This window comes from Hyperoodon ampullatus (genome assembly GCF_949752795.1).
Source record: "Hyperoodon ampullatus genome assembly, chromosome: 3".
NCBI lineage: Eukaryota > Metazoa > Chordata > Mammalia > Artiodactyla > Ziphiidae > Hyperoodon > Hyperoodon ampullatus.
In genome coordinates this window covers 15177760-15205139 of record NC_136916.1, presented here as the reverse complement: position 1 = coordinate 15205139, position 27380 = coordinate 15177760, and the positions used below count along the sequence as shown (strand labels likewise).

The 27380-nt window shown below is 35.7% G+C and overlaps 1 protein-coding gene across 2 annotated transcripts in view; it reads left to right on the top strand.

Annotated features, from left to right (window-relative positions):
- The window catches only part of PLXDC2 (plexin domain containing 2), a gene marked incomplete at both ends in the record, with an annotated part of 390364 nt that overhangs the window by 242016 nt on the left and 120968 nt on the right, over window positions 1–27380 (top strand). For both annotated transcript variants that reach the window (XM_079699678.1, XM_079699677.1), the window contains 2 exons: window positions 13581–13703; window positions 24523–24641. In XM_079699678.1, the coding sequence (XP_079555804.1) occupies window positions 13581–13703; window positions 24523–24641 (242 nt within the window). The remainder of the gene's footprint in view (window positions 1–13580; window positions 13704–24522; window positions 24642–27380) is intronic.

The following is a 27380-nucleotide window of genomic DNA, read 5'->3' as shown; positions in this document are numbered from 1 at the left end:
TCTTACCACAATTAAAAAAGATGGATGAATAACCAAATATTTTGTGTAAACTTTGCATGAGATCTCAGAGTGTCAATCTCAGGGTTACCCTTTCTCATAACAAAGTTACTTTTCCCAAATATACTGAGAAACATTTAATATCCAGAAAGTTCACAGGTTCTAATGTTCTCTAACACTCTTTGAAACATTTTGATTAGCACTTGAATTTTACTTGATAGTCTCTCCCAGAGTCTTTCAGTTACTGAACAACAGAGAGATGTAAACTTAAGTTGTTCACTTGTGAAAATTTTTAGAAAGTTCGAATTCCCTTTTAGTATTCAGTCTGACCCTAACCTGACTTTAGATTTTGAGTAGCTCCTTCTCCTCGTTGAATAGTCTTTATTACTTTTTTCCTAGAAAAGAAATTGTCCCCTGCATTTCAGCTCCATGTTTTTTTCTCCATTACCCTCTGATTCAGTGGTGAAATATCCAGTGGGAATCTTTACTGACCATTTTACTTTTTTTAGTCTGTCTATCTGTATTAGGTTGGGAACCCTCAGAACAAGACTTCTGTTTGAGTATATTTATAACATTTATACAGTTATGTTTTATAGATTTTTAAGTACACTGATTTTATTGCTTTGCATTTATTTAACATTATGTCAATATTTTATGCTGCCTTAGTTTATTCCAAAGAGAGGTCTGCATGAAAGTTGGAAAGAAAATCTTTATCATGAAACATATTTGCTATATCTCTTTATATAATACTTGTGAAATACTAATGTTGCAGACAAATACGTTGTCAGCAAGAAAGTAAATGCATTTGTCAGATATACTAAGCTCTACTTAAGGTTTTCTTTAGACCACAGAAGATGACAAGTCAAAGAGCAGTAAGTGACCCTTGAAGTGATTTTTTCAGTTCCCTGAAGAGTAGTTTATCTATGCGTGTCATGCATCCTCACCTTATCTGAGGCAGACACACAAATCCGGTTTCATGGTTAAATTAGCAGGTAATCCCTCCCGTTTGTAGGCCTTGAAATGGTGCTTATCCGTCCAAGGAATCTGATTATACCAGATCCCCAAACTTTCTGCTTTGGTGCACAAGGGTTTAATTCCAAGACAACTGACTCAACAGGGAAACTTCAGAGATGGAAAACCACCGTATAACCCCTTTGGTTGTGATACCTAAAGTTGCATATGAGTGACAGAAATTGGATTAAGTCGTTTGTACACTTTATTCTGAAACCACCCTTTCAGCCTAGATTTAGCTTTTTCTCCACCAGTTTCCTCATCTTAGTAAATGGCACCATCATCTTCCAGTTGATTCCTTCCTCAGCTCTCTCACCTTATATCCAGTAAACCATCTGGACATTGATTCTACTTTTGAAAGAAGTCTGATGTGTCTGCTTCTCTCCACCTCCCTCTTAGTTTAAGCCCATTCCTTCTGTCCATGGATTATTGAAATAGTGAACTGTTCACCCTATTTCAAGTATGGTTCCCCCTTACTCATTGTCTATACTCTGCCTGAATAAACTTTAAAATTTTTTTGAAATATTTCAGCTGTACAAAAAATATGAATAATACAGAAAACATGTGTGTACTCAATACAGATTGAAGGGGGTGAAATAGACACAGTTGACTTTTGCTATGTACCCTTCTCCACGTGTTCTTCACTCTTTCTCTGGAAATAAACACTCTCCTGAATGTGGAGTTCATCAGAATGATTTTCCAGCAAAGCAGATCTGGTCATGTTAAGTCTCTGCTTCAACCTTTCAATGTGTTCCTGTGGTCTTTGATAAAAAGTCCCCAAACCTTTGCCATGGCTGGCATGGCCTCCCAGAGACTGACCCCTGGCTGTTGTTCTCCAACCCCATCATACACACACCATTCTCTGCACAGTCCAGAGAATGTCCTCTCCCTGCTGTAACCTCAGTGCCTAGTGTAATCCCTCAAACATACCAAGCACTCAACGATTGCTTGCAGACTGGATGCAGACATGAATGACCGCATGTTGTGTTGAGACACAAACATGAACAAGTCATGGCCCCCATCCTCTAGAGTCTGTAACAGGTGATAAGGAGGAGAGAGGCCAGGGGATGGATATGAAAGTAAACAACTGTAACTCAGTGTGATAAGACCTATAATAGAAGTAGGATGAGCATAGGGCTGGAACACGAAGGGTGTGATCAGATCTTCTGGAGTTGGAGAGGATAAAAGAAGGCTTCACACAACAGGAGACGTTTAAATTGAAGCTTAAAAAATGAATAAGATTTTTCAGGGCACAGAAGGAGGAAAGTGTATTTCAGGCAGAAAAAGTAGCCTGTGAAAGCGCATAAAACCCATGGCACCCACAGAAAGCTGTGAGTAGCTGAAGTCCAGGGTGCATGTGGAGGAGAGGTGGGAGACAAAGTCGAAGAGCCAGGCAGTGACCAAAGCATGGAGGGCTTTATTTGTCAGGTGGTGGCGTTTGGAGATTGAACAATTCTCATTCTTGAAAACCACTTTATTACTTATATGCAAGAGAGTCTGCCAAGCCAAGCAGCACGTATACAGAGATGAGTGCATTGACCTAATATCCTTGAAGGCTTAGCTAACAAGGAGATAAAACAAATCCACAATGCAATTTTTTTTAACCACTTTCTCCTCAAATATAAGGTTCTCTGAAATGGCTATATCTAATGAAATTGGGGTTGTGTATACTCTTTGTAAAGTCATTGGGTAGCAGCCATAAACCAGAGGGGCCTCCATGTCACTCTGACACCTGCAGTAAGACTGTGTTGTAGTATCAAGTCTTGAAAAACCTCCAGCATTGCAGAGCCTACAGAGGAGGGCAGTGGCCACCTGAGGGAGAGTGGTGACCCACTTTCATGCGATTTCAGCCTCCACCTTTTGCAGGATGATACAAGTTTAGTTGGGGACCTGTGCTGACCCACTACCCAAGGTCAGCAGTGAGTAGACGCTCACTGGAGTGATTTCAGCCCTTTGTTGGTAGCAACAGGAGAGAACCATTTTTTTAGCTTAAGGGGGGTCATCTTCCTTAAATAACATGTAAATACTCCTGAGAGGGGATAAAGATTATATGCCATTCACACTGTAGTAGATAATAATCCATCAATAATAACAATATAATTCATCATAATAATTCAGATTCTTCCTGAGAGAAGATTTAAATAGGAAGGAGAGAGCTCACGGTCATTATGTACCTGAGTAGGGTTTCTGATAATGACAATATTAAAGCCTGAACAATGAACTCTAATAAATTTTGCCTATTTCTCCCCAGGCCTCCCATATCCCAAATTTGTAGAAAGGTTAAAACATCATTCATTTTAATTTTAATATATTTAAAGAGGTATTACTTTAAAACTGGTGTCTGATTGAATATAGGCTTGCCCTGGTTTTGTTGAACTTTGGGCACATATGCGAGGTGCCCTATTATGGCTGGGTTATGTCATCGAGGCCAAATGCACCTGCAGCCACCTCGACTGCTCCATTCACACACTGACCAGGACCTGTGGATAGATGTCCAGGGAAAGAATTCTTCCCAGCATGGCGAGCCTTTTCATTCTCTGCCTTAGCAGACATAAAAGTGAAATAAAAGAAAATTCATCCCTTCAGTTCTGATCAGTCTGAATCAGTTACACAAAAGCACATTTGAGATACGAGCTTTTGCTGCTCTTCCACAAAAGCTACATGTTAGAGAACCAGGTTATCAATTACAGAACAGCTTCCATGCCTTCCCATGGTCCCCTTTGAGAAGTGCCTCTTTCAACCTAAGAAGACGATAGCTTTGCTCCCCCAGCCTTTTTGGCAGATGTGAATGTAAAGGTGTTGAAAAAAAAATACAAGAATCTCTTTCATTTTCCTTGGGAGGCAATAAAATGTTGCCACTAAACATGGAAGGTCCTTTTCTACTGCTCATACTAGTTAACCTAAGACCTGGTGTAGCATTATTCATTCACTCTGGGTGGTCCCAGAGTTGTGGTTCTATTGCTTGCCTTTTGTTTGCTACATACGCATTTCTGTCTGTTTCCAGTAAGTATTACTCTGGTCAAAGGTCGAGTAAAATGAGAAGTAAATAGCCACTTTTGCCAGTAAAGTTTCCTACTGCTTTCCTTTGGTTGGATAATCAGATGTTAAGTATAATTGAAGTAAAATATTGGAAGGAAGTAGAAAAATAAGGTCTCTATTAAAGTAGCAAGAAAAGTAACTTTTCAGATATCTAGGGATTAATGGCTTAGATTCTATTTGTCTGAGGCATGTATGAAGTAAAGAGAGGTAAAATACAGTCACATATAAAAACAAATAGAGGGGCTTACCTGGTGGCACAGTGGTTGAGAGTCCGCCTGCCGGTGCAGGGGACACGGGTTCGTGCCCCGGTCTGGGAGGGTCCCACATGCCGCGGAGTGGCTGGGCCCGTGGGCCATGGCCGCTGGGCCTGCGCATCCGGAGCCTGTGCTCCGCAACGGGAGAGGCCCGCGTACCGCAAAAAAAAAAAAAAAAAAAAAAAAAAAGAAATTGGTTGAACATCACAAAATATCCATAGCTGAATGTGTATGAATGCTTGAATACATACTTAAGAATTTTAGAATCTAAGCAGTCTTTGCAGTGACTCCCAAGGTCAAAGAAAATGCTTTATCGGCATTTTGATCCAAATAAATATATTCAGTCAAATGTTTTCACAGTAAGATTATAGGAAGTAGAATCTCTAACATTTGAATTAGGATCTAGTTTGTGAAATAAATGGTAATTCTAACCAAATTCTACTCTTTTTTTGCCTCAATGACCATATCCCGAATGAATACGAGTAGTTCTGTATAGTAACTCTCTCTGGTGGAAGAATATATATCCTAATAAACTCTCCCCTAGTCAACACTAGGAAGAGATGACCCTGAATAAACGAACCTGATTTTTTTTGGTTGTTTATTTTTTCATTTTGTGTGAGGGAAAGAGTTGGGAGAGAAATATTAGAATTATTATAGATGTGAAAAGGTCTTAGGGCTTCTTTTAATCTCTCACTGCTCTCAGTAATTACAGTGTTTCCTAAAATAGAGTTGAGAAATTTTATGTAAGAGTACATTATATCTGTGAAAATAAATGCATTTTTTAAAAGCTCGATCTAGTGGGTGTTAACTAAGATATGGATGGGCTTGTGCAACGGGATCAGCAAAATGGGTAAAATCATGCTTAAAATGCTTTCAAAAGAAGTAAGCTGGTTGGATTTTATTGTGCTTCAGATTTTAAGATACTCTATTATCTGTTTTGTATTGATTTACAAAATCTATGTACTCTAAGATGCTCTCTCTATATATATATGTATGTATATATAATATATGTGTGCAAATACATATGTGTGTATATATGAGTGTGTATACACACAATACACACACATATGTATATAAAAACAAAGCCAAATATGTTATAAATTCCTTTCTTTTCTTGAATAGGGTTTTTCTTTCAGCATCTAGTGTTTTGGGTGTTCAAATTATAGGGCACATTGAAAGTACAAAGCACAAAGTGTGTAATGTGAATATACAGTTGGGCCAATGCTCTTTTGTTATGGCAATTTTGTCCCTCTCACTGAGCACTCATCTCCTTACAGGACCAAACTACTAAACCATATGAGAAAATAGAGTTAGGATCACAACTCTGAGAGTGTAAAAAGGGCACATGTCTCAAGGAGATTGAAAATATCACAGAAGTTTGATCCTGAGCACAGGACTGCAGCAATCAAGAGCACAAGAGGAGAGAAATCAGTGCAACTGCAGAGGGAGCCTCCACAGAGCTCTGATTTTAAAAGGATGTCAGAGCAATGCAGATGCTCGATATATATGTGCTGAATGGTGGAATTGCACCTACATTTGTAGAGTCCTTTTTCACCAATTAATGCACACAGCAATGTTGTTTAAAAGGCAGTTAATTTTAGCCTAATTTTACAGAAGAAATTGCAACTCAGTGAGAGTAAGTGATGACATGAGATTGGATGGTGCAGCTTGTAAAACATGAAAAAGTCAAATCTGAGCCTTTCCATTACACTTTGCCTTTTCATGGAGAGAAATGCATATATATATATGTATATGTATGTACATACACAATATGTTTATTACATATTATATATATATATACACACACTATACTTACACACAACCTGTTTACATATGATCTATATATCCATCTGAAACAGTATATAAGACACTAGATTGGATGTATAAGCTCATGGCTAAGGTGTTAAAACCCAAGCCCATTGAGACACTTGGGATATTTCAGTTAAGCTGGAGAAAAAAGGAAGGAACAGGCGTTCGGTTTGGGACTGGTGGTGCAGGGCAGACGGCCATCTTTGAGAAGCAAAGCCCTCCTTTCCTGTAGCTCCCTTCCGGTCTAGATAAATGGTATTTCTCTTGCACTGAAAAGGGAAGGACAATGAGGGGACTGTCAGTCCATTCAAGACACCTCATGACTCGGACGGATTCTCCTAAAACTTGGGGATGAGATTTCTCTCTCTCTTAGGATGTGTAAACAATAATGGAAAATGAAAACATTTCTGGAGGAATAAAGGTGGACAAGTGTAGTTATCTTTTTAAAAAAATATAGAATAAAACTGGTTTTGGAAACTGGAGGCTAGGTAGACTGAAATTCTAGGCAAGAATCTAAATGAGGTTTTCTCCTGCTATGTTTTTACTTTAAATTTACCTGATTTATAAAGTAGGACATGCAGTACTACAGAGTATTCAATAAATACAGTAAGGTCTGATGATGTAGAGGCTACCTGAAGGTGGCCTCTCATTACATTTAGTCATCTTCCTTCCAGGGCCGTTTCCAGACATTTAAAAATGGATTTCAATGAGAGTTTTTAAGTCCTTGGAAAAGGAAGGGACAGTTTTCATTGTTCCTCATGGTAGTGGGGAGCCCTGGAGATGGAATGAAAGCTGAGCAAGGCATGAGCTCTTCTCTCTAGAGCAGGACAGAGCCTGGATGGAAGCCCAGCTGATAACCTGGAGATGTTCTAGGTGGTTTCCCGAAGGGTTTATTTAGGTTCTGGTAAATGGGCAGAAATTCCAGGGGAGCCGATATTTATAGGTCAGGGAATAAAATTAGTTGTCTTCTAGAAAAACTGCACACAAGGAGCAAGGTTCAAGGTACTAGGTGGGATTTGAGATAAAGGCTTTGCAAACACAGGACAGCAAACCCAAACCAAGCAGACCTCAGGTATAGGCACTAACTCCCAACTATAATTTGGCTGCTATATGTAAGTCCAGCATTTGACAACAGGATCCCTGAATCCTCAGTCTAGGGCCATAAGTAATTCAAAGCAACCCTCCCATTCTCCTCCTTGCAGGAGAAAGGCTTTCAAAATACAGTACCTGGATCCATCTGGACAGAGGGGATGGACTTGATTTTCAGGTAAAAAGGAGCAATGCAATGCCTCCATGAAAAGCATGTAGTTCATGCACTACCCAACTCCTGGGGTTGCCATTCAGTGTCTGCAGCGTGAAAGGACCCCTCTCTGGAAATCCCAGATAATCAGAAGCCTTTAGAACAGAGGGAAGAGGGGAGCTGTTGACCGTAACAACTAAGAATTAACATGAGTTAAGAACACGTTACATTATTTATTTGAATAAGATGGAGAAGAAATAAGAAATAAGTTGCATCTTATAAGAAATAAGATGGAGAAGACAAGACCTACAGGCAACAATTTTGTTAATAGTTCAAAATGAAAATGAAGGAAGTTATGGATTTTTGTCTCTCTTCCTTTCCTCACCTACATAATTCTGGCTCCTGTTCTTTCCTTCTGGAGTTGGAGAGAGGCACTTTATATCATCAACATAAATTTTATATTGGTAATTTCATGAACATAATTTGCAGCCAATAACCAAGCTGTCACTGGTTGCTTTTTTCCCCCAGAGGGTGACTGTTGTGATTTGTAGTCCCCAATGTGGCCTTAAGCCAATAGGATAAAGGAGTCTATGAGATGTGATATATTTTGACATATATAAGTTTTCAATGTATAAAATATGATTGACACCTTGACACCTGGTTGGAATTGTAAAGGAGAGGTATTTGGTGATTGACAAGAGTATAGGTTGCTTCCTAGGAGCCCGTGGTTAGTAAGTTCATATGAACTTCAGAAATGCTTCTGTTTTTTTCTTTAACTGTCTAAGTTGCATGTACACACCAATATCCTCACAGTGAACTATGTGGTCTACTAGCAACAAGTTTGTCCAGAGGAAGCCTGTCACATGAAACCTGTCATTCATTGTGCAGTTGCAGCTGGCAGGCAGTTAGTTACCAGATAACTTATCACAACTTTTAATTTTCAAATTAGCAGTTGCTGCCACATGTGGTTTTGTTTAAAAGGCTAACTGAATTACAAACAAGTATTTGTCTGAAAGGGGCTAGTTTATAGCACGTGATAATGTACTGTGGTTCATAAAATGGCATTTGTGCAAAATGTAAGTTGAATTATGCTCAAACTTCATTTGTTTGTTTCAAGCAAGTTGTCCACCACAAACACAGAGCAACTGATAAAACAATAACCACAAACAACACCCAGTTAAACAACTCAGTTCTTCATGCATAGAGATGAGACAGGTCATATATAAGGTTACGGAAGGATCAGTATGAGGAATCTGTTCTCCAAATCTTCGTGGGTAAAAGACAATAAATTTCAGATCTATTTGATTAATGTGTAGGGGTCATGGTACACGTCATAAAAGTGGCAACGGTTGCATACACCACTGTCATTTGTACTCTAAAGGCAGCATTTAAATATAAGTGTTCAGTGCCCTACAGGCATACCCATCAGAGCCAACGTTTCCTCTGGGGTCAAAAATATCAACTGAAAGATAACGAAGTAGAATATTTTATGTAGCTCTTCACACATTAAAGTTTCACAGAATGTTTCACAGGAAATTATAGCCTTTTCATGCTTCCTTCATAACTGTGACACTTTCAATTAAATGAAACAACCATTTGCAACCAATAGGAGGTTGATATTTTTACAAGGTGCTATTCCATCAGAGTGTAAGGAAACATATATCTACATAAGTGTAGAACTTTGGACATTAAGGCTGTTTTATTACCTGTTGTCTTGTAGTTAGGTTCAATGGTACACCTTAACCCAAATTGGAATAATGCAACGAAACACATATCATATCATTTGAGTCTGAAGCACAATTTTGATGTTATATAAACATCCTAGTGCAGGTCTAATCAACTATTAGGCATTAGGCAGAAAAGGCTTCAATCGGTGAAAAATAGAATTTAATTGATTTTTTTCTGCAAATTTTTTGTTTTAAACATTATCTTTTAGTGTTTTTTATGTATTAACTCATTCAGCCATCATAACAACCCAATGATATAGATATTACTTCTCCATTTAACAGATTAGGGAACTGAGCCACAGAGAGGTCGGGAACTTATGTTACACAGCTAGGAAATAATTTGATTTCACCATCAAATATATTCCCTAATCATATATCATTCACCTACCAATTTGAGAATCATTTGGTGGATTTTGATGGAGGAATCTATTTTAACTCTATTTGTACAATTTGCAGTTAAAAGAATAGAGGCTGAAGCAGTACAATAAAAGTAGCAGGATTTAAGGTGACTGCCACTCTGCTCCAAGGTGGAGGTATTGGAGCTTTCACAGAGAGGGCAGGTCTTTTCTTCCTCAAACTCCTTGTTTAAGTATGAAATCCAGTGAGGGAGAGTATATAGTTCTGGACACATAATGAATTCTAAAGTATGTTGTGATGAGGTCATAAAATTTGGAATCAGAAGACCAATTCTAGCCATGTGGCTTTAAGCAAATTACCCAGCCTCATTACATGCTTCACTTAATAAATAGAAATAATAATAATATAATTCCTTTCAAAGTTATTATAAGGATACAGTGAAGAGAATATATGAAAATAATGTAATTGGTAAAGTGGTATATAGATGTTGGTTAATTTCACAATTATCACAATAATATTTGTAGTTAGTAAATATATAATTGTGGTTAATAAATATATAATGATTGGGTAAGGGTTATTCATGCCAGGACTTACAATGATAGAATCCTCAAATGACTTGATGAGGTTTACAGATTTAAAACTAGATTATTGAAGTGACTAGAGACCATCTACAGAAACAGCCCAAGGAGATCCCTTCAGTTGCAAGAGCAAAGCTGTCAATTACAGCTGAGCTCAGAACTTGACTTTAGGTTTACTCATGAAGGCAAGAGAAATGCAGTGTGTAGCTATCACTTGAAATTCAAAAAACAAAATGCATTTGCTTCTCTTATTTGGATCTCTTAAGTGGAGGTATCTTTCTGGGTTCCAAATTACCTGGGTAATAACCACTTTTCTACAAATCTTATGACTAGGTAGATGAGTGCTATTTAAATTAGAAGCACCTAGTGAGTAAAAGAGACATTTTATGATTAGCTCTTCAAATGGCTACAACCAAGTTTGGAAAAAACAGTAAATATAAGTTGCTTAAATTGAAAAATGAAATATTTTTTCTGTACAACTGGACATGCCCAAGACAACTAAAGAAAAGAGACAAATGTCTAAACGGGGTATTGGTAGCTATGAATTCCTTTGAAGATTTGGAAAAGATTTATTCCATTAAAGGACTCTTTACTTTGCATAGCTGGTTCTTATTCAACACCTGATTACACTTCCCTCCCTGCTCTCAGCAGGCCTGTAAGGTTTCTCTCCACTCAGTTATTAATCACTGCTGAAATGATATTTTTAAAACCTAGGAATGTAAGGAGAACTCAGTAGAGCCCATCACTACAATCAAGCATTTTACTTCATAGTCACTAAGAGCTAACCTAAGATAATGAAGGAATTGTGTTTCATGTGTCTAAGAAAACAAGAAGTATTCTCTGAATTAGCAAAATTAAACTCATTTTGTGGAGTAGTGGAGTTTTTGTATCCTTGGATTGTTTTTCACATTAGTCTTGGTGGTGGTAGTAGTAATACTGGTAGCAGATTAATAGTAGTGGCAGACTTTCTTGTTAGTAGTAGTTGTAGCAGCTATAATACTCATAGGACTAGTACTTATAATTTATATTAATGTTATAATAATAGAAGAATCAAGAGTTGTAATTATAACTTTCACACATTAACAAATTCTTCCATCATTTTACTTAGTTCTTTGGGAATAATTTGAGACTTCACCTTTAAAATTTGGGAAATTATAGTTCTAGAAAACTTTTTCCTGATGAGAGGAAGCAGCAGATAATGATTCTCATGATCTGAAAGACTGAGTTATATACAATAGAATGGAAAATAATGTTTTGCCAAATCTATAAAAATAAATATAAATCTTATTTATTTTAAAAACTAATAGTAATAATTAAGTATCTGAAATCATTAATGGCTCTGCATTTTTCAATTCTGTTTTTCTAGGAATTGCTGCCGCAATTTCTTACAGAGTTGTTTTGGTGAATGAATTTTGTATTGATTTAAAATTATCTTACTGCCTTGAACTACTGCCCTCTTTATTCTTTAAATAAATCAGTTTCTCTTATTAATACATGGAGAATTTAAAGTAAGGGAATAACTATCCAGAGCCACTGTCCCTGAAAGAACACTTTCAGAGTATAATTCAATTTTTTCCTTAAAAGATCATATTTATAGAATTTTTGTATCCATTTTAATGGTGAAATTAATGGTGAATATAAAAGCATGCTGGTGAGGATAGGCGAAAAAAAGTAAATCATAGACCCTGAAAAATAGTCACTCTTCATCTTTATAATTTTAAGGATGTGATGTTGGACTTTGAACATTGAGAGTGTGGCTCTGAAAATTACAGGGAAATCAAATAAAAGCAATGACTATTCCACCCTATGATAATATCTTTTACTACACTTGAGCTACGTGAAATTGCAAATGTACAAAGTTCTGCTCAAGACATAGGGAATTTATTTTGAAAGATAGTTTTTGGCAAATGAGAAACAAAGAGTAATGGATGATTAAAACATTCTAAAGATTTTACCAGTTTAAGTATCTTTTTTAAAGGTGAATAGCTATGATTCAATTATGCCTTCCATGAAAAATAAAAAAGAAAGTCAAAGGGGGCTTCCCTGGTGGCGCAGTGGTTGAGAGTCTGCCTGCCGATGCAGGGGACATGGGTTCGTGCCCCAGTCCGGGAAGATCCCACATGCCACGGAGCGGCTGGACCCGTGAGCCGTGGCCGCTGAGCCTGCGCGTCCGGAGGCTGTGCTCCGCAGCGGGAGAGGCCACAACAGTGAGAGGCCCGCGTACAGCAAAAAAAAAAAAAAAAAAAGGAAGTCTAAGGAAAGACGACATTGCTGGAAAGACAGAAATTGATTTCAAAGTAAATGACTACAGATTTAATTCTTCAATAACTTACCTAGAAATTACAGTTGAGATTTGAAACAATAAAGGCCATGATATACCAATGAAAGCTTTATTCAGACCATGAAGTGAGATAAAAGTTTTACACTTTTAGAAGTTTAAATTCTACATAATTTTGTGGTTTTAAAAAAAATCCCACTTTTTAAATTAATTCTTATGGAAATAGAAAAATGATCTATAGTAACCCCAGATATGTAGTTAATTTATGATTGCCTAAACATTAAAAATGCATTGTCACAAATAACTTGCTTTGGATTTTATTTTGTAATAATGTATGTGTGTATGTGTGCATTTTTTATATTCTTAATTGTACACTTCCTAGATTAATATGAAAAATTAGTTGGTATTCCCTGAGCTGACTCTCCTTTTAGGCAGCTAAAGACCTTGGAGGCAAGAAACCAGTATAGGATTAACAATTTGTCATGGATAATCCACAAATTAAATAAACCCAGTGTGAATAATTGAAAGTGGGTAGGGTTGTAACATGGGAGGTACTGAAAGTTAATTCAAGACGAAGTTCTCCATAGTAAATTCCCTCTCGTTATCCAACAGCTAGAATAACCTGGCATTGATAACTGTCTAAATAGAGAGACATTTGTGTATTATCAATGTTTTACCATCTTATCTGAAAACTTATAGTCTTTACCTCCTTGATACAGTGCTACTTGAGCAATCTGAGAAATGTGAAGTTTTTCCATGAGTGCTTAGCCTCCTTTCAACCTTGAAAAGATGGTCCAAAACATTTTCTGCATTTTAGTATTAAAGATACATATGTGTAATTTCAAAAATGTCCTAAACTGAGATTAAGAAAAGCAATTCAACATCATGAAAATACATTCATTTGTAAACTGGACTTGCCTGTTTGACTAGTGTTAAGATAACAAGGGATTACTAAAGGCAAATTTAATGTTTGAATTACTTATAGTACTACACTAGACTCTTCAGCCTAATAATCTCTTCCAGGTAATAGTCACTTTCCTGCAATTAAAGTTGTACATACTATAGATTTCTGATTTACCAGTCTGCAAGGTGCTACCAAATCATATGGGAATTTGTCACTTAATCCAGACTCAACTATTGCTGATCAGACATTAAGACATTAATTATGTTTCTTTTTTTTAGCTACCATGATATTTTATTTTTCGAAATGTGACTGAAGGTGAGTTGGGATATTTTAATTAAAATTTTCTGGACTTTTTCTTAACATATTTATTATTTTACTAATTATAGGTTTCATATACACTGGAGAAGTTGTACATCGAATGCTAACAGCCACACAGTACATAGCACCTTTAATGGCAAATTTTGATCCCAGTGTATCCAGAAATTCAACGGTCAGATATTTTGATAATGGTATGTATTGGTTAGCCTATTTTTTACTAAATGTGTACTTATACACATTGATCATCAGATTCATATTAATATTTTAGTAACCTTGGGTTTTTTGGGGTAGATTGGAATTTTAAACTGCTTGATACAAATGCCCCGAGATGACAAATGTTACACTGCAGCTGTTAATACTGTTAATATATGGAGTAAACTATGTGGTTAAATGTCACTTGTTTATTCATTCTTTCATTTGTTCATTCAACAAACGTTTATTTACATGTATTGGGCATTATAATAAATGAGTTGCTGTTAACAATGCCTCGAACAAAGCAAATACATTTATTTTATGATATTTGCAATACGTCCCTCCAATTAAAAAAAACAAAGGATAATTTGTTAGTTTTGATCTTCAGATAGAGGCAAGTGGCATAATATATTGATATTAAATTTCCAAAACTTTTGAATAATATGTACCATAAGATGAACACACCTTTTAAAAATCTAGGATTGTGGGTAATTAAAATCACTTAAGAAAAAAGTTTTCCTGACTTTGAAATATGAAATAGAGTAACTGACAACAATCTATCCCTACTATTTCTTTGTGGGACATATAAAATAGTCAGAAAAGACCTAGAATATGTCACTAAGTACCATTCAAATCTAAGTAAGAAATGTAAGGTCCTAAAGACATAAATGAATTTTCATGTCTACATCTTATTGAAAGCTGTAACTTTAGTAGAAAATGAAATTATAGGAAAAGAAGAATTTGTTTTGGAAACTTAAAGATAGAAATTTCTGTTCTCTTTATAATACAAAAATAATATTTATTTGCCCAAATGACAATTTTATCTTTTAAAATAATGAAAGCATGTGGCCTGAACAGAGTTATTTCTTCTCTTGTCTTACCTTAATGAGCAAGGAAGAAAATTACTATGGGGTAGCATAGACTTACTCGTGACCATGGCTTTCAGAAAATGACATCATTTTGCTGAAAGAGATCTGACCAGTGTGATAAAGCCACTTTACAGGTCAAAATAGCAAAAGAGGAAGAAAACTAAACATACTTAGATGTACACTTTGAGAAATTCATTTCAAACAATTTGAATAACACCAAAGTGTGATCCAATGTGAAGTAATACTAAATGTTAGCCATAATAATTATTTCCTTCTATTATTTTAAGAACTGTTATACTCTGTCCTCCCACTTAAAAAAACTTAGGTACTAAGGCCCAAAGATGTACAAGTAGATTGTAAGTATACTTTAGACAGAGCTACAGTGAGCAACTTATCTGAAGCTTATTCCCATGGCCTACTAGACAGAATGAATCTACCCTAAGTAAATAAGAAAGTTGAGTATTTTCCAAGCTTTGTCACTTACTAGGTGATGTTGGGAACATTTACTCATGGGCACAAGCTTCTGATGACCAAGTTTTTAGACTGTTAGCATCAAAATCATAAAGCAGGGGCTTCCCTGGTGGCGCAGTGGTTGACAGTCGGCCTGCCGATGCAGAGGACACGGGTTCGTGCCCCGGTCTGGGAAGATCCCACATGCCGCGGAGCGGCTGGGCCCGTGAGCCATGGCCGCTGAGCCTGCGCTTCTGGAGCCTGTGCTCCGCAGCAGGAGAGGCCACAACAGTGAGAGGCCCGCGTACCGCAAAAAAAAAAAAAAAAAAAATCATAAAGCATATTAAGTCTCTTTCCCCATATGCTCTCTCACACACCCATGTGCCTAGGTAGCTCAATATTTAAATTTTACTTTTATTTAAATGATTTTAAAAAATTAATGTATGCCACTTCAACTGGATTCTGTGACTATTTATAAGAAATTATTTTCTCTTCAATACCTGGCACAAGAACTCAATACACAGTCGGTCCTCAATAATTAATTATTCAAGGAATGAATACATGAAAAAAATTAGGTATGTAAGATGATTTTTAATTCTGAGAGTTGTGAAAGTACAAATACTCAAGAATTACTGTATTTTACTTTATTGAAATATCTTCTGTGTGATAACCAATGGGAATATTGCATTCTTACAATATAATAATAAAAGCTAGTAATTGCCTGTGTTTTATTAACTGATTGAAGCACTTTTCAGTATTGTAAGGATCTTCACAAAGTCCTTTTATACCATAGCAACTTACTGAAATATTTCCAACTTTGATTGGTTAGGATCATTGAAGGAATGCTTAAGGATGGGAAACTCAACATTTTAGGAAAGCAAAAACTTCTCTAGAGGAGACAGCAGTTTAGAACATTTCTTCTAAGATAATATTTCTGTAAGTATTAAAGCACTAGATTTTAAAAATCAGACGATGCTTCAAAATATTATAGCCAGCCTAGAAGTCTGAGTCACAGAATATTAATGCACAAAAACTCATAAATAGCAAATTACAAAAGCATAAATCTTACAGTGATCAGAAGCCTAATCAAGCACAGAATCAGAAAATTTGGAGTTAATAGTGACCTTAAATGCCCCTAGATCAACCTACTTGCCTGTTTTTATTTTGGAGATTAAGAAATTGGCATCCATTACTGATTAGACAGTTTGATCACCCTAGGGATATTAAGTTCCAACTGCTCAGTTCCATTAAGCACATAGGATGGTACAGCAGCTCATGTGGTCTGTTATATGAGCTTAAATTACAACTTCAGCTCTGCCAGGAAGAACTTTACCATTAGATTTTGTGCCCATCATCAGAGAAACAGTGTAGGATTGTCAGTCATAAGCCAAGAGATGCACCACACTAACCCAGCTCTCTAAAAGCCACTCTCACTAACCTGCTGCAGACCATAAAGTTTTAGATTCAGCAACTTGTAATAAAAGGTAAAATTTGATATATTGAGTTGATTTTTGTGTATGGTATATTCTTTTGCATGTGACTATCCAGTTTTCCCAGCACAGTTATCCAGTATGTTGAGCAACAGTTCTTCCGCATTGTATATTCTTGGCTCCATTATTGAAAATGAATTGACCATATAAGCATGGATTTATTTCTGGCATCTGTACTCTGTTCCATTGATCTATGTGTCTTTTTTTCTTAATCCCAAAACCATACTGTTTAGATTACTATAGCTTTGTAATATACTTTGAAATCAGAAAGTATAATGCCTCCAGCTTTGTTCTTCTTTCTCAAGATTGCTTGGCTATTTGGAGTCTTTTGTGGTTCCATACAAATTTTAGGATTTTTTTCATTTCTGTGAAAAATGCTATTGGAATTTTGATAGGGATTGCATTGAATCTGTAGATTGTTTTGGGTAGCATCGAAATTTTAACAATATTAATTCTTCCAATCTAAGAACATGAAATATCATTCCATTTATTTGTGCTTCTTCGGTTTCTTTCATCACTCTCTTACAGTTTTCAGTATACAGGACTTTCACCCCTTTGGTTAAATTTATTTCTAGGTGTTTTCTTATGCAATTGTAAATGGAATTGTTTTCTTAATTTCCCTTTCTGATAGTCTGTTATTAGCACATAGAAACACAACACATTTCTGTATATTGATTTTGTATCCTGCAACCTTACTGAATTCATTTATTAGTTCTAACAGTTTTTTGGGGAGTCTTTAGGGTTTTCTATATACAATACAGGCATCTGTAAAGAGTGACAGTTTTACTTCTTCCTTTCCCGTTTGTATGCCTTTTATTTCTTTTTCTTGCCTAATTGCTCTGGCTAGGATTTCCAGTATTACGTTGAATAAAAATGGTGAGAGTGGGTGTTCTTGTCTTTTTCCTGATCTTAGAGGAAAAGCTTTCTGCTTAGTATCTTGTTAGCCTTAAGTATGATGTTAGCTATGGGCTTGTCATATATGGACTTTATTTTGTTGAGATGCATTCTATCTATACCTGATTTAAGAGTTTTTATCATGAGAGGATGTTGAATTTGGTCAGATGCTTTTTCTGCATCTATTGAGATCATTATATGATTTTTATCCTTCATTTTGTTAATGTGGCATATCACATTGATTGATTAGTGCATGTTGAACCATCCTTGCATCTCAGGAATAAATCCAGCTTGATCATGTTATATGATCTTTTTAATGTACTGTTGAATATGGTTTGCTAAGATTTTGTTGAGTATTTTTGCATCTATGTTCATTGGCTATATTGGTCTGTAAGTTTCTTTTCTTGTAGTGTCCTCATTTGGCTTTGGTATCAGGGTAATGCTGGCCTTGAAAAATGAGTTTGGAAATGTTCTCTCTTCTCTATTTTGGAAGACTTTGATAAGAATTGGTATTAATTCTTCTTTAACTGTTTGGTAAAGTTCCCCAGTGAAGCCATCTGGTCCTGGATTTTTCTTCGTCAGAACTTTTATAATTACTGATTCTATCTCCTTACTAGTAATTGGTGTGTTCAGATTTTCTGTTTCTTTGTGATTCAATCTTGATTGATGGTATGTTTCTAGGAATTTATCCATACCTTCTAGGTTGTCCAATTTGTTGGCATATAATTGTTCATAGTACAATAGTTTCTTATGATCCTTTGTTTTCTGTGTTATCAGTTGTAGTGTCTCCTCTTTCATTTCTGATTTTATTTATACTTTCTCATTTTTCTTAGTCTAGCCAAAGTTTTGTCAAATTTTTTATCTTAAGAAAGCTCTTAGTTTCAATGATCTTTTCTATCATTCTAGTGATATCTATCTAATGGATCTTTTTAGTCTCCATTTCTTTTATTTCCATTCTGATCTTTGATATTTCCTTCTTCTGCTAACTTTGGGCTTGGTTTGTTCTTCTTTTTTAGTTCCTTGATGTGTAAAGTTAGGTTGTTTTTTGAGATCTTTCTTTTTTCTTCATATAGGCATTTATCTCTATAAATTTCCTCTTAGAATTGCCTCTGCTGAATCCCTTAAGTTTTATGTTTTGTTTCCATTTTCATTTATCTCAAGATAATTTTAGATTTCCCTTTTGATTTCTTCTTTGGCCCACTGGTTGTTCAGGAGGATATTTTTTAATCTCCATGTATTTGTGAATTTTCCAGTTTTCCTTCTTCTGTTAATTTGTAGATTTATACCATTTTAGTCAGAAAAGATGTCTGATATGTATTCAGTCCTCTTAAAATTGTTAAGACTTGTCTTGTGGCCTAAAAAAATTATCTATCCTGGAGAATGTCTTACTACACTTCAGTAAAATGTGCATTCTGCTGCTGTTTGATGAAATGTTCTATGTATTTCTGTAAGGTTCACCTGCTCTAATATGTAGTTTAAGTCCAGCGTTTCCTTATTGATTTTCTGTCTGAATGATCTATCCATTGTTGAAAGTGAGATATGAAGTTCCCTATTTTTATTGCATTGCTGTCTCTTTGTGCCTTTAGATCTGTTAATATTTGCTTTATATATTTAGGTATTATGATTGGATGCGTAAATATTTATAAACATTTACAATTGTTAATATCCTCTTGATGAATTGACCTCTTTATTATTAAATAATGACCTTTCTTTTGTCTCTTGTTACAAGTTTTGGCTTAAAAGTCTACTTTTCTGGCATAAGTATACCTACCTCTGTTTTCTTCTGGTTTCCATTTACATGGAAGATTTTTCCATACCTTTACTTTTAATCTAAGTGTGTTCTTAAAACTGAAGTGAGTGTCTGTGGGCAGCATATAGTTAAGTCTTTTTCTTAAACTCTTAACCCAGTCTGTGTCTTTTGATTGGAGAATTTAGTCCATCTACATTTAAAGTAACTATTGATAGGTATGGTTTACTATTGCCATTTTGGTACTTGTTTTCTGGCTGTTTTGTAATTCCTTTGTTCCTTTCTTTCTCTCACTCTCCTTTGTGATTTGATTTTCTGTAGTGATATGCTTCAATTCATTGTACTTTATCTTCTGTGTGTCAGTATTTGGTCTGTGATTACTATGAGGCTTACATAAAACATCTTATACAATCAATTTTAAGCTGATAACAACTAACTTCAAACTCATACAGAAGCTCTACATTTTTACACCTTCCACCATATTTTATGTTTTTGATATCACAATTTATAACTTTTTATATTGCATATCCACTAACAAACTATTGTAATTATAGTTATTTTTTTAACTTTTGTCTTTTAACCTTTATACTAGAGTTATAAGTGATTTTTCCACCACCATTATAAGAGTATTATGAATTTAACTATATATTTACCTTTACCAGTGAGTTTTATATATATATATATAATTCTTGTTACTTACTAGCATTCTTTCATTTTAGCTTGAAGAACTCCCTTTAACATTTCTTATAAGTCTGGTCTAGTGGTAAAGATCTTTTTCAGCTTTTGTTTGTCTGGAAATTTCTTTCTCTCCTTTAATTCTGAAGAACAACTTTGCTTAATAAAGTACTCTTGGTTAACAGGTTTTTTCTTTCAGCACTTTGAATACCTCACCCCACTCTCTCTTGCCTGCAAGGTTTCTGCAGAAAAATCTACTAACAGTCTTTAAAATTTCCCTTGTAAGTAACAAATTGCTTTTCTCTTCTTGCTTTTAAGATTCTTTCCTTGTTGTTAACTTCTGATAATTTGATTATAATGTGTTTCAGTGTTAATCCCTTATGATTCATCTTTTTGGTATTTTTGAGCTTTCTGGATCTGGATGTCTGTTTTTTTCCCAAGGTTAAGGAAGTTTTCAGCCATTAGTTCTTTGAATAATCATTTTATTTTTAATTTATTTATTTATTTTTGCCTTCTTTGGGTCTTCATTGCCGCATGCAACGCAAACTTTCTCTAGTTGCGGCGAGCAGGGCTACTCTTCATTGTAGAAGAAGAGCTTCTCACTGAGGTGGCTTCTCTTGTTGCAGAGCACGGGCCTTAGGCATGCAGGCTTCAGTAGTTGTGGCACATGGGCTCAGTAGTTGTGGTTTGCAGGCTCTAGAACACAGGCTCAGTAGTTGTGGTGCATGGGCTTAGTTGCTCTGTGGCATGTGGGATCTTCCCAGACCAGGGCTCAAACCCGTGTCCCCTGCATTGGCAGACAGATTCTTAACCACTGCACCACCTGGGAAGTCCTCTCCGAATAATCCTTCTGCCCCTTCCTCTCTCTCTTCTCATTCTGAAATCCCTATAATGTGAATATTGGTCTACTTGATGGTGTCCCATATGTCCCTTAAGCTATCTTCACTCTTTTTCATTCTTTTTCTCTCTCTCTGCTCCCCTAATTGGATCAGTTCCACTGATATGTTTTCAAGTGCATTGATCTTTTCTTTTACTTGATATAGTCTGTTGTTGAACCCCTCTATTAAAACTTCTGGTCAGTTATTGTATTCTTCGGTACTATGATTTCTTTTTAGTACTTTTTATATTTTCTGTCTCTTCATTGGAATTCTCACTTTGTTCATGCATTGCTCTCCTGACCTCAGTGAGCATCTTTTTTTTTGTTTTTTGGCTGCACTGTGTGGCATACGGGATCTTGGTCCCCAGCCAGGGATCAAACCTGTGCCCCCTGCAATGGAAGCACAGAATCTTCACCACTGGACTGCCAGGGAAGTCCAGTGAGCATACTTATGACTGTTATTTTGAACTCAATTGGGTAAATCACTTACGTCTGTTTCATTAAGATCAGTTTCTAGAGATTTATCTTGTTTCTTGTTTGGAACATATTCCCCTGTTTCTTCATTTTTCTTTACTCGCTGTTAGTTTTTGTACATCAGATAAATAGCTACCTCTTCCAGTCTTGTCAGAGTGGTTTTCTCTACAACATGAAGTTCATCAATCAGCTTAGCTCAAGCTCCTGGTTGTCTTTCAAACCTTTGTGATTGTTCAAGGCACCATCTTTGTTCTCAGTGGCATCCAGTAGTTTTGGGTGTGCCAAGAGCCATCAGTTTCCCAAAGGGGAAGATCGCAGTCAGCACCTAGATTTGTTGGCAGTCCCTCAGGCAGCAGCATACTGGAAAAGTATGCAGTCAAATCCTCTCCAGGGATAAACTGGGAGACAGGTATTTTGTCTGCTCCCTCTGTACTGAGCCTTGAGGGGTTAGCCAATGCAAATGATGCAAGTGCTCACAGGTGTGTCTATTAACAATTGCTTCTTTGTGTGCTACAGTCCTGTGGGACTCATGAATGCAAACCCCATTGTCTCTCAGAGCAAGATGACCTGGGGGCCTGTCCTCAGGTAGCAGCCACAAAAGCTGGGTGCCAGACATGTATGCAAGCTCCTTCCAGAGAGATGCTGGTGACTTGGTTTTATCCTTGGACTGAGCCAAAGGAACAAGGTAGAGGAAGTACCCACTGGCTCTTCTGGGCTCCGGAGGATCACAGTAAGCACCTAGATGTGTGCTGTTTCATTATGGGTATTTTCTCAGTTGCCTCATGTATAGCAGTCACTCAGCTAATTTTGTATTTCTCTCAAAGGAAATTGCTCCTTGTGTAGCTGTACATTCAGTGTATCCATGGGAAGAGGGGAAGTCAGGAGCCTTCTATGCTGCCATCTTGGTCAAAAGATCTCAGCCTTAAGTTATACTCAAAAACACAGTAATGACAGTGTTCTGGTCTACTCCAATCACCTGGTATGGGAATGAACTCAGGAAGTCAGACAGAAGACATGTATAGGGCAAGTTACGTGGGAAAGGGTATGGAGCATCCATGCCCTCTCTGGGCACTCTACTCTCCTAGCATCTCCACATCTTCACTAACCCAAAAGCTCTCTGTCATGCAATATTGATTTTTTTTTCTTTTTAATCATATATTTACTGACCTGGGAGATAAGTTATGCTCTCTTAGTTCTGTGAGTTTCATTTCTGTACCTCATTTTTTGGCAACAAGATTTTTTAAAAGATTAGAAAATCCAATACTTAGAGCTAAGCAAACGTCTTAGCTGCTCATTTGTTTTCTTAAAAAAATAAAAAAGAATAAACAGTGTCAGTTAATGAAATTAGAACACTCCCTAACACAATACACAAAAATAAACTCAAAATGGATTAAAGACCTAAATGTAAGACTGGAAGCTATAAAACTCTTAGAGGAAAACATAGGGAGAACACTCTTTGACATAAATCACAGCAAGATCTTTTTTGACCTGCCTTCGAGAGTAGGAAATAAAAACAAAAATAAACAAATGGGACCTAATGAAACTTAAAAGCTTCTGCACAGCAAAGCAAACCATAAACAAGATGAAAAGACAACTCTCAGAATGGGAGAAAATAATTGCAAACGAATCAACAGACAAAGGATTAATCTCCAAAATATACAAACAGCTCATGCAGATCAATATTAAAAAAACAAACAACCCAATCAAAAAATGGGCGGAAGACCTGAATAGACATTTCTCCAAAGAAGATATACAGATGGCCAACAAACACATGAAAAGCTGCTCAACATCATTAATTATTAGAGAAATGCAAATCAAAACTACAATGTGGTATCATCTCATACCAGTCAGAATGGCCATCATCAAAAAATCTACAAACAATAAATGCTGGAGAGGGTGTGGAGAAAAGAGAACCCATTTGCACTGTTGGTGGGAATGTAAATTGATACAGCCACTATGGAGAACAGTATAGAGGTTCCTTAAAAAACTAAAAATACAATTATCATATGACCCAGCAATCTCACTACTGGGCATATACGCAGAGAAAACCATAACTCAAAAAGACACATGCACACCAATATTCATTGCAGCACTATTTACAATAGCCAGGTCAAGGAAGCAACCTAAATGCCCATTGACAGACGAATGGATAAAGAAGATGTGGTGCATATATACAATGGAATATTACTCAGCCATAAAAAGAAATGAAATTGAGTCATTTATAGAGACATGGATGGACCTAAAGACTGTCATACAGAGTGAAGTAAGTCAGAAAAAGAAAACAAGTATCGTATATTAACGCATATATGTGGAATCTAGAAAAATGGTACAGATGAACCTGTTTGCAAGGCAGAAATAGAGACACAGATGTAGAGAACAAACATATGGACACCAAGGGGGGAAAGAGGGGTGGTGGGATGAGTTGGGAGATTGGGATTGACATAGACACTAACTAATACATATAAAATAGATAACTAATGAGAACCTGCTGCATAGCACAGGGTACTCCACTTTGCTGTACAGTAGAAACTAACACAATGTTGTAAAACAACTATATGTACCCCAGTAAAATAAATAAATAAATATAAATAAAACCTAAAAGAGAAACACTGATTAAAAAAAACAAAATATATATTCTCATTGGTGGCTATTAAACTGTGTTTCAATTACTGTTTCATGTTAATACTTTTATAATAAACACTGGCAGATTGACTCATCAGAATATGATATATAGCACTGAAGATTCATCCCAGTGTACTTAAAGGGGCTTCAAAAATGTTAGCCTGAGGCCCTTTAAGCTACCTTGCAACCTTTTAGAAGCAGTACAACAAAGAAATGCAGACATTGTGAATTAAAGAGGAAAATTCCCATGAGTGTTAAAGAAATTTCTTTAGTATGGAAGAGTATAATTCTAAGTATGAAATAGACATTTTCAAGTCTGATTCTAGCTTCCCTGAATGTGTTCCTTTCTCTCTCAGCATTTGTCAAATGTATTTGAAGTTCATTCAAGCCACTTGGGTTGTATTTTGAAAGTGGCTCATGGAAATTTAAGCAGACAGTACCCATTAACATTAATGGACTTCCTAAGGCAAAATTCCCCCATACCGGGCTCAATATTAACCTCAGTATGAGGTTAGATTTTACCAAATATTTAGAGAATATTCAATTCTTTAAAAATATCTCAAATGCTATTTCAGTAACAGAGATTCAGTTAACTATGTAAAATTCAAGTAGCACAGCTACTAGATGTGAAGGTTAGATCCATGATTTGTGAAGATTCCCACCAGAATTGATTGATACATTTTTCTCACTGCATTTCTTTTGTTCCAATGGGGTTTATAGGCACAGCGCTTGTTGTCCAGTGGGACCACGTACATCTCCAGGATAATTACAACCTGGGAAGCTTCACATTCCAAGCAACCCTCCTCATGGATGGACGCATCATCTTCGGATATAAGGAAGTAAGTAATGTACTGATAATCTCCTTCCCTATTGACCTTAACCTCTCTATCTTTTCCTCCAAGTGTCAAGAAAAGGACATTTTGCAGTCATGAACCTCAGATCATTTTCTCACCTCTTGGTTTCTTTTGCTTTATTGAAAAAAATACAATTTTTAAAATCTACCGAGTAGCACTAATTGTTAATTCTTTGGGTTTTGTTTTATTTTGCATTCTGATATCCTTGGCATTCTGACCCATGAGTTTCATAAAATTATTAAATAATTATATTCTTGTGGTAATATAATGAAATATTTCTAAGAAAAAATATTTCCAATTTGGAAGGATTTTCATCTAAATCTGATTACTTATATTTATACTATTTATTTGTTTTTGCCTTGTCAACTTCTTTGACAATTTTTGGCTATAATTTCAAAAGTGTTAATAGACATGAAGTCTTGTGTGGCTCAATGACCCAATACTGAAAGTATTCCACGACAGCTGAGTCCACAGTCCCTTTGGCTAATGTTTATTGCCACCTGATAGGAAAGATTAATTAGAGATCAAAGTGACAGAAAGAATAAAGAATTTTAAACTTAGTTTGTTTCATTTTACCAAATTGACAGGGAATGGAAATTGACTAAATTGTAGCCTTAATTTACAGAACGTCTAAATTAGAATAATAGCATGTTTGGCTTAAAACTCTATTGACAGTGTAATTAAGGTCTATTAGACAACCTAAACTTTGGGGGAAGAAAATAAAGAATATAAGAATAATATATCAGATGTGATGTTTTAGGCAGTCAATAGTCACAATGTGAATTGGTAATGGGCATTATTAACCCATGGATTAATGGGTATTTATAATAATACAGACTCAACATCTTATTTTCAATTGAAGGGTTATTTTTCCCTTGGGAAATGAATCCCTGGCTATTAAAAAGATGCTGATGGTTTTAAAAGGATTCACTTTGGTCATGTCTTCTGAAATCTATCTTTTCTATACAGTGAGGGATGGTTGTATTTCAACTCAATAGGCCAACTTTTGGAAATCTAATAACCATGTTAAATGTTTCCACTCCTTTGAAGAATTCTTCCGTGTGGAATTAATCATTTACTTGGGGCAATAGTATACACAGAATATAATGTAAGATCCGTTCTGCTTGGTGATTCCTTATCCAGAGCTATGTTTTGGTATCATAGCCCACCGTATCCTTATATCACACTCCCTGGAAGCTGAGACAATATTGCTCAATATGACTCATTCTAGTTTTCATTGTAATCTAGTGTATTGCTGGGACTGCAGAATGATGTTATGGAATATTATTTTCAACATTTTAACCAACAGTGGTAAAATTTCTGGAAAGAGGCAGAGTCAGTAAGTCTAGAATCTAAAATCTCACTAATTGTAGGCTTTGTCAAAGCAGAGGTTTGTGTGCTTATTGTGGTCTCTCTCTCCAGTCTTTATTATCAAAATTGTCATCTTTATTTATACTGTTCTCAATGGGTTTCTCACATTGCAGAGTAACAGTTTATTTTTCCTATTCTCTCTTTGTAGTGAGGTTGGTATTTTTAAAATGTCCTTTTCTTTTCTTTATTTAATCAAAGAGAAGTTTTCCCTTATGGTTTTCCTGTTTTGTCATGAGAATATTAAGCTGACAGGCAATTTTAACACTTTCTTAATATTTCCAGACTATCAGTCCTTCTGAAGTTAGAGTTCTAAAGAAATCACTACTTTATTATTTGCCTCGCTGTCCTTTCTCTGTCCTGGTTAAAAAACAGTTACTTATTTCCTATTCTACCTCTTTGCTTCCTGATAACTGTCATGTATTTTATTTTGCTGAGGCAAATTTCTATTTGTAAAATTTGCCACAATAAGGATCCCCATGCATTTGAGGTGAGAGCTAGGTGCTCCTGGCCTTTCTAGAAAAATATTTATAATTTCAATAGCATAAAATCGTGTTCCTTACATAATGTATTATCCTTGACAAAGTGCTTTCACATACATTATAGTTTTCAATTCTTCAACAGTAACTTATATTCTTAATATTCTTAGCCTTTTACAAAGGCACTGGCACATAAAAGGTGTTTAATAAATGTGTGTGGCTTAATTATGGAGTTAGATCATACACAATTTATCTTTATTTTATCTTTATTTATTTTATAGCTAAGCAGACAATCAGAAAGGTTAGATGACATGCTTGAGTTTACAGAGCTAGTTAAGGACAAATCCAGAACAAAACACCTTAATGTGGTGACCCCAAGATACCTCAACATTTTTTTCTTTCCCAAGGAGATTATGTAAAACAAGTCACAAATCTATTTCTCATTTGTTTTTTTCCAATAAATATTTGTTAATGTTTGGTGTTTAGTAATCTTTTTATGTGGCTCCCATATATTATACAATTACAGTCCCATGAAGTCAGGAGAAGTATTCCTAATTAAGCTATAGAGCTAATGAAATTGTAAGAACCTAAGAATATAAGGAGTATAATATTGTATTCCTATTCAGATTAAATATACCAAAGCAAAGTTATAGGTTGGAAGGTAAGTGCAGTTCTTACTCTAATTAGTTGCTTTTAACTGATTAATGCCAGCTTTGTTTTATTTTCTTATATTTTACATGAGTGAGAAGAAAAATTCTGATTTATTCAGAAACTGCTAATAATTTTACTCAACATGGAGTAAAATTAGTATTTCATTGAATAAATTTTTGACAGAAATTTCACTTTTATTACCTTCAAATGATTTATTCCAGTACTT